This window comes from Camelus bactrianus, chromosome X (genome assembly GCF_048773025.1).
Source record: "Camelus bactrianus isolate YW-2024 breed Bactrian camel chromosome X, ASM4877302v1, whole genome shotgun sequence".
In the NCBI taxonomy this organism is placed as follows: Eukaryota; Metazoa; Chordata; class Mammalia; order Artiodactyla; family Camelidae; genus Camelus; species Camelus bactrianus.
The window spans coordinates 36,455,134-36,468,356 of NC_133575.1; the positions used below are offsets into that span (position 1 = coordinate 36,455,134).

General features: G+C 48.0%; 1 protein-coding gene across 1 annotated transcript in view; it reads left to right on the forward strand.

The window, feature by feature from the left end:
- The window catches only part of CHST7 (carbohydrate sulfotransferase 7), a 27,538-nt gene continuing 14,315 nt past the window's right edge, over nucleotides 1–13,223 (forward strand). The window contains exon 1 of the mRNA XM_074359594.1: nucleotides 1–1,789. Within this exon, the coding sequence (XP_074215695.1) occupies nucleotides 297–1,757 (1,461 nt within the window). The 5' untranslated portion in view covers nucleotides 1–296 and the 3' untranslated portion in view covers nucleotides 1,758–1,789. The remainder of the gene's footprint in view (nucleotides 1,790–13,223) is intronic.

Below are 13,223 nucleotides of genomic sequence, written 5' to 3' on the forward strand. Positions count from 1 at the left end.
CCGGGCGAACCCGGGCGGGTAGGGAGGCGGGGAGAAGCTGCCGGTTGAAGGCGGGGCGGGCGGCTGCCAAGCCGGCCAATAGGCGGCTCTCCATCGCCGAGCCGGGAGAGGGCAGGGGCGCCGCCGCTATAGCACCACTGCCTTCCAAGTTTCCTTTCTGGATGCACAGCCCGGGTGCCTCCGCTCTTCCCGGCACAGAGGAGCCCCAAGAGGCCGCAGGAGCGGACTCGGAACGGGATTTCAGAGGAAAGGGAGAGGAAGGGTGCCCCACCCGCTCTGGAGGGGTTCGGTGAACGATGAAGAGCCGGCGGCGGCGCCGCCGGGAGTACTGCAAGTTCGCGCTACTGTTGGTGCTCTACACGCTGGTGCTTCTGCTCGTCCCCTCCGTTCGGGACGGCGGCCGCGACGGGGACAAGGGCGCCGGGCACTGCCCGGGCCTGCAGCGCAGCCTGGGAGTGTGGAGCCTGGAGGCGGCGGCGGCGGGCGAGCGCGAGCGGGGCGCGGAGGCGCGGCCCGCCGCTGAGGGAGACGCGGGCCGGTCCCCCAGGTCCCCGGGCAACCTCAGCGGCGCCGTCGGGGAGGCGGCGTCTCACGGAAAGCAGCACATCTATGTGCACGCCACCTGGCGCACCGGCTCGTCGTTCCTGGGCGAGCTCTTTAACCAGCACCCGGACGTTTTCTACTTGTATGAGCCCATGTGGCATCTGTGGCAGGCACTGTATCCGGGCGACGCCGAGAGCCTGCAGGGCGCGCTGCGCGACATGCTGCGCTCGCTCTTCCGCTGCGACTTCTCCGTGCTGCGGCTGTACGCGCCGCCGGGGGACCCCGCCGCGCGCGCTCCGGACGCGGCCAACCTCACCACGGCCGCCCTCTTCCGCTGGCGGACCAACAAGGTCATCTGCTCACCGCCGCTGTGCCCCGGAGCGCCCCGGGCCCGCGCCGAGGTCGGTCTCGTCGAGGACACCGCCTGCGAGCGCAGCTGCCCCCCCGTGGCCCTCCGCGCCCTGGAGGCCGAGTGCCGTAAGTATCCAGTGGTGGTCATCAAGGACGTGCGCCTCCTCGACCTGGGCGTGCTGGTGCCCTTGCTGCGCGACCCCGGCCTCAACCTGAAGGTGGTGCAGCTCTTCCGCGACCCGCGGGCCGTGCACAACTCGCGACTCAAGTCTCGGCAGGGGCTGCTGCGCGAGAGCATCCAGGTGCTGCGCACCCGCCAGAGGGGTGACCGCTTCCACCGCGTGCTGCTGGCGCACGGCGTGGGCGCTCGCCCGGGGGGCCAGTCCCGCGCCCTGCCCGCCGCGCCGCGCGCCGACTTTTTCCTGACCGGCGCGCTCGAGGTGATCTGCGAAGCCTGGCTGCGCGACCTGCTCTTCGCGCGCGGCGCGCCCGCCTGGCTGCGGCGCCGCTACCTAAGGCTGCGCTACGAGGACCTGGTGCGGCAGCCGCGCGCCCAGCTGCGGCGCCTTCAGCGCTTCGCCGGGCTCCGCGCGCTTGCCGCGCTCGACGCATTCGCGCTCAACATGACGCGCGGCGCGGCCTACGGCGCCGACCGGCCCTTCCACCTGTCGGCGCGCGACGCCCGCGAGGCCGTGCACGCCTGGCGCGAGCGCCTGAGCCGAGAGCAGGTGCGTCAGGTGGAGGCCGCCTGCGCCCCAGCCATGCGCCTGCTGGCTTACCCTCGCAGCGGAGAAGACGGTGACGACCAGCCCTCCGTGGACGAGGAGACGCCGCTGGAGACGGAGGCCGACGGCGCCACGTAGCCCCCGACCCACGCCCCCGGGAACGGATCCCGGTAAGGTGGCCTCGGGGCAGGGTGGGGCAAGAGAGGGTCTTTGGGGAGTTTGGATCAGCCTGCAGGGAAAGGGGAGGGATGCCGTCTTGGGATCTCACCCTGTCAAAACAGATCCGAGCGGGAGAGGAAGCCCAGCTGGGAGAATTTGGAGAGAGTCTTCGGGAATTTTAGCTTAGCCACCTGCCTCTTCAGAGGAAGACCCTGAGAAACGAGAGGTTAAAGATGGCGGAGGCGGAACCCAGGTCTCCGCACTCCCAGTCCCCTCTATGAAGTAAGACGTAGGATCCTCTGTTGAGAATGAGGGGGTGGGAGAGGGAAGAGGGGTACCAGGGGTCTGAGCAGAGTAGAGAAGGTTTGAAAGTCATAATCCAATCTTCAGACTGGAAATTGACATAAAAAATACAGGATTTCGGGGACCTTTTGAGGTGGATGATGATGACTTTATCTCGATGCCAGTCTGTCCCGCGGAGAAGCCATTTGCAGCAGTGTTTGCAGGCACCGAGAAAGCCAAAAGCAGGATTCAGGCGGAAAGTACTGACTTTTATTCTACCTACCCCTAATCTGTTTAAACACTTTTCTGCCTCTGCCTCTCTGATGTGCAGACTCCAAGGCTTTCCTTCGGATTTGCCAAGCATATAGGCATAGCCAGGCCTCTATTGCAACAGTTTTTGCACATGTGTGTGTCTCAGGCTCTGGTATATTGGCGTCAACGGACTTTGCTTTCCCCTGGCTTGTGAGGTGGCTCCCCCCACCCCCAGTGGCAGGCACTTGCAGGATACTTGACCATATCCCCTTCACATCAAATCACAAAAGCTGCCTGGTTTGCTTCCTCTGGTGCATATAGGACATCAGGGCTGGGCTTCCCTCACTCTGCCCCATCCGCTTGAGAGATGGAACCTTGGATTGGCAGTAGCAGTTTTGATTGTGACTGCAGAAGGAGCTTTGTGTAAAGACATCACCTCTGTCCATTTGGTTAGTTTTTTGTTTGTTTGTTCTTTATCTGTAAAGTATATATCCTAATAGCCTAAAATGCCAAAATGGGGCTTAAATGATCTGGAAATGTGTTCACTGTCTGGATCAGTCCATGACCCGTTGGTTGGGCTGAGGGAAGAGTTTGTTCTGCATGATGCTGACCTCACCAGTCTAGTTAGTGGCTTGGGAATGCGTTTCCCCCCGACATTGTGTGAGTTGGAAGGGTGCAGCCTTCTGCACTGTGCAGTCCAGAGGAGGAAAAGCAGTGCCGGGTGGGCGGAAGTGACTTAAGTTTCCATTCATTAGTTTATAGTGTAATTCAGTATTCCTCTGGGATGAAGCTCTGAGGACAAAGTTGAAGATGTTAATGAAGATGGATTTTGTTGTTGTTAATAGAGCCAGGATTTCAGAGTGATTTAGGAAGCTGACTGATTTTTCTCCCAGCAATCAAGTTTCTGTAATTGCTTAGGAAGTCTGTGTTCTTTCCTGATTTCCAGAATGGAGGAAGGTAAGGCACAGGGTGACTTGTCACATTTCAACAAAAACATCCTCTCGTCTGCTAATCCTGTATTTACAGATGTAAGTAACATGATGGTCCCCAGCCCTCCTTCACGGGTCTGAGGGAATGCCTCTTCGGGACAGATTGCTGCAGCATTTTATGGCTTTAAGAACTGACAATCTCTCAGAGACTTTTACTTTTGTTTTCATTTTTACTAACATTTATTGAGCACTGACAGGGGTGAGGTAAGAAACTGAATAGAGAGGAGGGTTAAGAGGACACAGTCTTCATCCGGTAGGAAGTTAGATTCTGTATGGGTGACAGTGACTATGGGGCTGCTGTTTTGGAAGAGCCGATGGGGCTTCCTTTGCAAGGTTGCAGGGGACAAGCTTTAGGCTCTTTCATACTGTAGTGGCTGAGCCCTTCCTCCTACATTTCTGCTGGAATTACCCAGCGCTTACGGTGTCACCACCAACCAGTGGATTTAATGAAATGCTTGTATTCCTGGTTCCTAGAAAGATAATGTAACTGACCAACTGATGAGTTTCCAAAAGTCTGTCACACCTCTACTCCAGAGAAGGGAAGGGCCTGGATCCCCAGGGACCATGCATTGAGTTAGGCATTGTGGATATATCATTATAGTGACTGTGGACAAAAATTTCATTCCTGTAGGCATTTAAGACACCTTGGCCTTTGTTCCTAACAAGATAGATGGACCCTCTGAGTGAAATTAGGAAACGAGTTAAACGCACTGTAACCTAAACCCCAACAATCAGAAAGCTTTCTTTCTAAGGAAATCATCCAAACAAACAAACAAAGAAATGGCTAGCCACCACCAAATCCCAAAGCGTTTTGAAAGTCATTCCATTTTAATCAGGACGCTGTGTCCCAAATGGCTTATGTATAACAATCACTGAAAAGGTAACCTCTTGTTTAAACAGCAGTCTGTACTGCTAAAACCAGGCATTTGTTAAACTTTGTTCCTGCATAGAATTTTTCGGTCAACAAATTTTGTTCAAATTCCTAAAACACATCCACATCCAAATTCTTACTGCCCCCTTGTGAGGTTAGTGCTGCCTTTGATCAAGACATTCTTGGAGCTCCCCCCTGCGGCTGCCTTCCTACGCAGGACCCCCCCTCAGCTGATGGTGGATTTGGTGTTTAGGAAAAATGAAGACTCATCGAGTCTGGCGGGTGAGGCAGGAGAGGATGTTGGTCCTGCAAGGTGAGGTGTGGCCGTAAGATAGGAACAAGTCATTCCTTGGCTCATATGAAATCAGTTTTTATTTTAGGATACGAGAACCCAGGCATCAGAACCTGGCTCTCCTGGTTACTGCAAATTGACCTTTTTGGCTTTTAGTGTTCTTACCAATAAGAAGTGGAGGTTGAATTAAGAGGATTTCCAAGGTTTCTTGCCAGTAAGGGCGTGAGTGTGACAATTATTAAGTGCCTATTTTGTGCACTGTGTTGCCTGCTTAATGCCTGCTGTCTGAGTTCGTGCTCATCTTAGCTTTATGAGGTCAATAGTAACCCCATTTTATGGATGGTGAAACAAGCTCAGAGAGGTTGAGTAATTGTCATGGATGACACAGCCAGAGGATTAAAATCAGGTGCTCTCTATTTTGAAACTAGTGTGTAAAAACGTTTTAGAACTAATAGAAGCATATGGAAGAAAAGGAGTTCAACAGTACAGGTGGACAGTCTCACTTCCCAGCAGTAACCACCACATTTCTTGTGATATGTCTAGCAATGTTTTACTCAAATGCAAACAGGAATCTGTAGCCTTTTCTGTAGTTAAAGCTTTCTGTCTTTAATTCCTTAAAAATTTTAAATTGAGATATAATTGACAGATAACATATTAGTTTCAGGTGTATAACATAATGGTTCAATATGTATATATACTGTAAAACCATCCATCACCACACATAGGTACAATTTTTTTTGTGATGAGAACGTTTACGATCCACTTTCTTAACACCTTTAAAATATACAATACAGTATTATTAACTGTAGTCACCATACTGTACATTACATCCCCATGACTTATTTATTTTATAACTGGAAGTTTGTACCTTTTGACCCGCCCCTTCACCCATTTCACCCACCCTCTGCCTCTGGCAACCACCAGTCTGTTCTTTGTATCTACAACTTCATGGGGATTGGGGGAGGAGGAGCTGGATTCTACATATCAATGAGCTCATGCAGTATTTGTCTGACTTATTTCATTTAGTGTAATGCCCTCAAGGTCCATCCATGTTGTCGTAGATGGCAAGTTTGCCTTCTTTTTTGTGGCTGAATAACCTTCCCTTGCATACATATATATCATATTTGCTTTATCCATTCATCCATTGATGAACACATGGGTTGTTTCCATGGCTCGGCTGTTGTAAATGATGCTGCAGTGAACATAGGGGTACAGATATCTTTTCGAATTAGCATTTTCATTTCTTTTGGGTAAGTACCAGAAGTAGAATTGCTGGATCATAATGGTAGTTCTATGTTTGAGTTTTCGAGGAGCCTCCATCCCATTTTCCATAGTGGCTGCACCAGTTCACATTCCCACCATTCTTGGGCAACAGGGAGGGCGCTTTGCTGTACTGGATTTCTGCTGTCATCTACCTAGAGTCCGGAGACATGATGGCAAAGATGAGATTATAAAAAAAAAAAAAAAGTGCCTTTGAAGAAGATGGTGGAGAGAATGTGAATCAGCCAGTTCCAGATTCTAAATGATGAGGTAATCACTGTCTTGGACAAATACTGGAAGTTGGGTGATGGAGAGAACGTGGCCGTGAGGCACATTCACTGCTCTCAGTCACCCATCCACCGGTCCCTGGCCAGCAGCTGAGGGCACATGTATCACCTGTTTTTGAAGAATCCAGGACCAACTGCATTTAATAACTGTAAGGGCATGTTTTACTTTCTATAAATTGTTTAGTGAGATTTTTTAGGGACTATTTTTCAGTATCTTTGTGCCTGTGAAAGGGGGATGCTTTTTGATCTAAAAGCTTCATTTTATAAAATTGACTTATTTCTCTAGACTCAAATTGTAGATGCTTATGGTAATTAGAAACTCTGAGAATATTGGCTGCTGATGGTTGCCATCGTGTTCTGGCAAAATTATTTTCTGTTTTTCTAAGGAATGTTCCAGCGGTTAGCTATGTCATAAGGTGCCATGGAGTTCAACCATATATCTCTTTGCAAAGGATCAGTAATATTTAGGGGAAGATTTGTGGACTTAAACAAGAAACTCAATGCCAGCTAGTTGATTTAAAATCCTTTACCAATTAGAATTAAACTTAGTGATGAATCCTTTAGCTTTTGTTTAGGGATTTTTCTCGTGTTCTTTTGTGAATCATCTTTGCTAAGTAATTCTTCTTTTCTTTTTGTGTCGGTGTTTCAGAAAATAGTGAACTTGATTCCTCTGCTTTCTCTTCAGTTGTGACAAAATTAATTTGTGAGGTATGATTGAAAGGTTACAGAAATAAAACTAATGAAACCTAAAAAAAAAAATCTTCCCATATCTTCATTTTAGTGGCTATCTAGTTAGTGTTTCATTGTAGGACTGTATTGTAGCGTATTTAATTAATCCCTAGTTCCAACATTTCGTTGTTACATTTTGAATAGCATCTTTTGCATACATGTAAGAAAAATTTCTAAAGTAGGGTGACCTTATGTCGCAAAGAGTTTAGGCTTTTTTACTTTCTGAGAGGTTAAGTTGTTCAAGGTCGTGCCAGTGTTCACTCCTACCAAATGTTTCTTGGATTATCTGTGTCCTAGGCTTTCAGCAATGTGTATTTTATCTATTTTGTTTCCAACGTGACCAGTGTGATGGGTGGAGCATCCGTCCTCCTAGCACCCTGGCTCTCTCTGACCCTACAGTTCATCTCAGCCAGTGAATGATTGCCTCACACCTCAGGTTGTGGTAACCAGATGCTGAGATGAAATCCACTTCTTAGCCCTTCTTCGATGCACCTGGATTTGCAAAGTTTCGTTTCTGTGATACTTTTGAAGGACTGGACACATTTTGAAATAAAAATTATCACCCCTTTGTAAAACCACACTTCCACATGACATCAGGTTGTAGCAAGCTTCTTATTAAGATGTCCTTCTCCTGAGGGGACCGCCTACACTGTTGGTGGGAATGTAATTTGGTGCAGCCACTGTGGAAAACAGTACGGAGATTCCTTAAAAAACTAAAAATAGAGTTACCGTATGATCCAGCAATCCCACTCCTGGGCATATGTCCAGAAAAAACTCTTAACTTGAAAAAGTACATGCACCACAATGTTCATAGTAGCACTATTTACAATAGCCATGACATGGAAGCAACCTAAATGTCCATCAACAGATAACTGGATAAAGAAGATGTGGTATACATACACAACGGAATACTGCTCATCCAAAAAAAAAAAAAAAAAGAATGAAATAATGCCATTTGCAGCAACATGGATGGACCTAGAGATGATCATATTAAGTGAGGTAAGTCAGACAGAGAAAGACAAATATCATATGCTATCACTTATATGTGAAATCTAAAAAAATCATATAAATAAACTTATTTACAAAACAGAAACAAACTCACAGACATAGAAAACAAACTTAGGGTTACCAAAGGGAGGGGAGAGATAAATTAAGAGTTTGAGATTGGCAGATACTAATCATTATGTGTAAAATAATGAACAACGAGGTCCTACTGTAGAGCACAGGGAACTATATTCAATAGCTTGTAATAACCTATAATGAAAAAGAGTATGAAAAGAAATATATATTTAGATGTATAACTGAATCACTATGCTGTACACCAGAAACTAACACAACATTGTAAATCAACTCTACTTCAGTTAAAAAAAGAGATGGCCTTCTCCTGGTACTGCTGCAGTGGGTTGTACTTAGTAACTTGAACTTCTGCTATTTCAGGACACAATCATTGGGGAACTTAAGCCAATTTTAAATAAGGTTGAACTCTTTATACATTTTCTCTATATTCCTGAGAACCCTCTTCTGTTTTGGAGGAGGGGATGGAGGGCAGAAGTGCCCATTTGCATTTGTCCAGGCAGGATTCAGAGGGTTTTCAAAGAGGTTTTTTGAGTCTGGGCAGAGATTTGCTCCCCATGAATACAAATGTAATATAAATAGTTTGGAGTGATGCTTTTAAAAAACATTTATAAGCAGCTGGCTTAAAATTCCCCAGGATGCCTTCTCTCAGCCTGCTCTCAGTATAACCAGCATAGAAAAGACTGGAACTAAAAAAAGCTCAACGGGCCTTACTTTTTTTGTGTCCAGTTGAACAAGGTAACTGAGAAATGAACTTTTGTCTCTGTGGAGGTCTCCTGGCCCCTCATCCTCTTGCTTCATTGTGGAACCCCAGGAACTTGGCTCTGTTGAAAGAACCACTTCTGCTCAGGTGCAGTGTAGAATAAGAACAGCAGGAAAAAAAAAAGAGGGGGGAGGGTATAGCTCAGTGGTAGAGCACATGCTTAGCATGCACAAGGTCCTGGGTTAAATCCCCAGTACTTCCAATAAAAAAAATAAATTTAGTTACCCGCCCCCCCCCCAAAAGAACAGCATGGACTAAGAAACGGCTCTGGCCCAAGTTCAAGAACGCAGGGAAGTGGAGAACTCTTCAGGAGCTGAGCAGGAAGCAGTTTCAGTGGGAGCAAAATTGCTGAGCTCAGTGATGGCTTCATGGGAACATGGGCCGGGAAGCCTTCAGCTCTGCTCCCGGCCCACGGGCACCGAGCCAGCAGCCGGGTCTGGAAGTTTGGGGCAGCTGGCCTTTGGTCTCACATGAAAGGCTGTCATGCTGGATGCTGAGAAGAAATTGGAACAGCAGCTGATAGTCAAGTGTTTTGAAATTAGGGTGTTAAGAGGCTGTGGAAGAGGACCACCACGTTTGACTTCAGTGATGACAGTGTTGGATGTGAACAGACTCCCCTCCCCCGAGGTGGATGCCCAGTGGAAGGGAACTTTCCTGGAGAGTCGCATTCCAAAAATAGCCCTGTTAGCGGATAAAGAGACCCCAGATTGGAAAGCTCACTAAATGGGTGGACAGGTTCCCCCTGAAAGTGTGGGTCCTTGCCTGCTGATTTGAGAAAGAATTCTCAGTAGAGGCAGAGGGACAAAGTAGAAAAAAAAAAAAAGCTGCTTTACTGCTCAGAGAGAGAAGGAAAAAAAGAACACTGAAAACAGGGAGCCGTCAGTCAGGTAGCTGGTGGAGACAGCTCCACCCACGATCCCACCGCAGGATCTTTTATTGGAAGGCTCTGCCTTTGTTATCTTCATTCGGGTGATGCCTGTGGAGCTCAGCTCTAAAACAAACTTCAACAGGGAAGAAAGAGAACTAAGAGATAACTGGGGTATGTCCTTGGGACCGAGGAGCCAGCTTCGGGATAAAAGAAACAACTTGTTTTTTTGTTTTTTTAAAACAGCCTGACACTTTCTTTCCCTTGTTAATCAGCCAGGGTCAGTTAGCCTGCCTTATCACCTCTCCAGACTCAAGATAGACTCGATTTTACTCATGGGAGCCCTTTCTGTTAAGTGTTACCTTCAGGCAGAGGTGTTAGAAGGAGCCCCAGAAGGCACGCGGAGAGTCATGAGGATGGGGTTGGGCAGGGGGCAATCTCTAGGTCCTGCCAGCAAGGAGCCTCAAATCTGGCCTGAAATCCAAATGCCTAGAAGGCCGGCTTGGAGAGATGAATATTGTTTGATTAAGATCGTTTGGTCGTGGTTACCAGTAGGCTGGAAGCAGAGAAGCCAGCCTAACTGAAAGGCTGAAACAGACCATTACAGAAACATTTGTAAGGTCTGAGGAGTGGGTCGGGGTGTGAGACAGTTCTTTTGTAAAGGTGATGAGCTGGGGAAAGCTATGAGCAGCCCCCAGCATGAACAGGGAGGCTAACTGAAGCTGTCCTGACCTACATACAGATCAAGTGAACAGCAAGGACAAACGTCCCAGGGCCTTGAGGGTCCTTTTCCCCATGACGGAGACCAGACTTTACCAAAAACTGCCTCAGAGAGATTCTGGGAACAGTAAGCCAAAAATATTCGTCAAGATAATGTTTTAAAAATAGGACTTCCTTTCAAACAGCCTAGGGCTGACCTGTGCTAAATACACAGATTTTAGAAGCAATAAAATAGATGCTGTCTCTTCCTTGAATAAAGGATGTCACTGGCATGAATGGGAGAAGGGAAAACAATACATTTTGCAGGTTCTGCAAACAAAAAAGTTAAACTCCGATACCTTTCTGTGCACTCCACCCCTCACCCCGTCCCCCCAGCTGGGGAGGGCAGAGGGGATGATTTTGCATTTTGGAGATGGTTGGCTGAAAATAAACATACGTAGACCCTCCCAAAGCACAACAATTATGGAACTATGGAATGCCTTTTAGATTTAGTTTAGTTTAATTTCTCAACAGTCAAAGGGGAAAAGAAATTGCTTTTGAGCTCAGGGAAAATCCATGTCCTGGTCCTAAATATAGCAATCTCTGGCAATCCTATGGGCCCAGGAGAGGGCTGGTGTACTCGCTCCAATGTCCTGCGTGAACGTGAAACTGCTCTTGGCCGTAGGGCCATTTTGTCCCCACTGGCATGTGGATGGGGCTAGGAAAGGGTAAAACGGACAGAGTGGCTCGCTCTGCAGGGAGGGAGGACCTGAAGTGACAGGCTAGACTCAGGCTGACGCATAGACTGTACCCTGACTAGCCATCCTGACCTGTGAATCCTAGAGCTGGTGGGGAGGGGCGGCCCCAGTGCCCGCCACCCCACCTTCAGCCACTCCATTGATGCAGAGCCCCGGTGGGGCCAAAGGACCACCTGAATGGCAGGTCCAAGCTCCAGTCACTTCTACAGCTCCCTGTTCTCACTAACCCCTGCCACCCCCATTTGGTAGGTGGCAAACATCTGCGAGTGGACAGTCAAATACATATTGTCAAATACTAACTCCATTGCTTTATTTGAGTTCAGGACGACTTTACTCACAAAAGCAATCATGTTTGCCAATTAAAGTTGTATCTGTGAACAGCTCAATGAAAAGGAAAACCAAAAGTCAACTAGGGAAACTCGCCTCTTTCTAAGTTCTATGAATACTGGTTTGGAGCGCATTCATTTTATTCTGAAGGGAGCTCAGAAACCTGGGAAATTTTTAGCTGGGGGTGGGAATGGTAAGATTGGAAACACTGTGACTTTACTCTATTCTGTTGGGGAAATGGAATGGCCATTGCGTTTTTGCACTGGCTGACTCTGGGGCTTGACTGATGAGTCACATGGAATGAGGTTTGACTCTGAATTCCGGAACAAGAAGTGAGTCCTCTTCTCCCACTGGGGGCAGGGAGGGGCGGGGGTGCGGCTCAGCTCTGGACACGGGCTGCCCAGGGCCAGGCAAGCAGCTTCTCCCCCCCTAGATTCTCCTCCCCAGGCAAGAGGTGTGTGTGTGTGTGTGTGTGTGTGTGTGTGTGTGTGTGTGTGTGTGTGTGTGTGTGTGTGTGTGTGTGTGTGTGTGTGTTTGTGTGTTTTAACTCAGTCTCTGTTTTCACTTGAAGCGAGGGTTGTTTCATGTATTAAATAGTACTGAAACTATTATTGATTAGTGCAAATATCCCGGTGCCCCGTGCCACTGGCACTTAATTTTTCAGCTTAAAAGTCTGGAACTGGAAACAATTTATAACATTTATGCTGCTTAAAGAACATTTCTAGGCTATTTGGGGGTGCAGTTGTGTTAGCAAACTCAGTGTTCCCTATTACAATTTGCTTCAGAGTCACAATGAGAGAATGCTTGCATTTTGACATTTCTGGTATTTCGAGTATTATTTTAACATTATCCATTATCCATTATCCCTCCGCAGCTCCCTTAAGAAAAAAAAAAAAGACAACTTAATGGCTCTGTTGTCGCAAACATTGTCAATCATTTCCGTTTTCCTTGGCACTGCATTTCACTGATTTGAGGTGAAAACAGGAAGGTGAAGAAAGCTTTACCGGGGTTAACAGATAAGCTTGGGTGGGAACATCACCCACAGAGGGCGGTTCCAGGGTAGGATGGTGGCAGAAGACCTCACAAGAATACATCGCCCTTGAAAAGGAGCGTAATGCCTGTCCTCAGCCCATTTGTTCTGCAGTGGGTCAGGGAGGAAGGCTGTTACAATAGGCTGCAAAGTAATTCCCCCGTGATAACGGGGCTGGCTGAATACCCGGAAACCTCACCCCCGCAGCCCAAGTGCCAAGTCCTGGCACCAACTTTTAGCATCTGTGAAGCAGCTTCAGGTGGTGAAGCCGGGGTGCCTCACCTGGCACAATGTGTGGGCAGGGACAGGCGACACCGAGACAAACCAGAAGGAAAGAAGGGCGGGCGGAAATCTACAAGTGCAATTCGAGGAGGGGAGTGAGGTGCCCGTGCAGGGTCACAGAGCCACCTGGGGGGGTCCAGGGCTCAATATCTGACTTGGAATGGGCCAGGGAGGCCACTGACAGAGGCAGACCTGCAAGTTCATCTGGTTAACCCTTCTGATCTCAAACTTGAAAACTGGTAGGAAGTTGATTCTTCCTCCTCCTCCCCCATCCCAGCTTCGAAGGTTGAAAAAAGTATGATTAAAATGCTGAGAGTGTGTCTTCCTGAATTATTCCGCCACCATAGCCGGGGGAGCCTCAGCCAAGCCAACTGCAGGCAATCACAGCCTGGAATGAAGTTTCCCTTTGATGGCAGTGAGGCTATTAGTAAGTCGGCCAGCTGCATTTAGGGCCCCGACTGGTTATTTAAATACCCAGGGGAACTGTAGCAAAGTAGATAAAATACACCCAACTCGTGGGAGTATGACTTTGAATCTAAGTTAAACAAGCCGTTTTTTTTAAAAGTGCAAGTTAATTTGTGAATCATTTGAGTTTTAAGGAATGACTTCACATTTCATTGCCACATGTTTTAAAAACCTTTTACATATGCTTCACAAAACAATATACAGAAATCTCTATAATTCT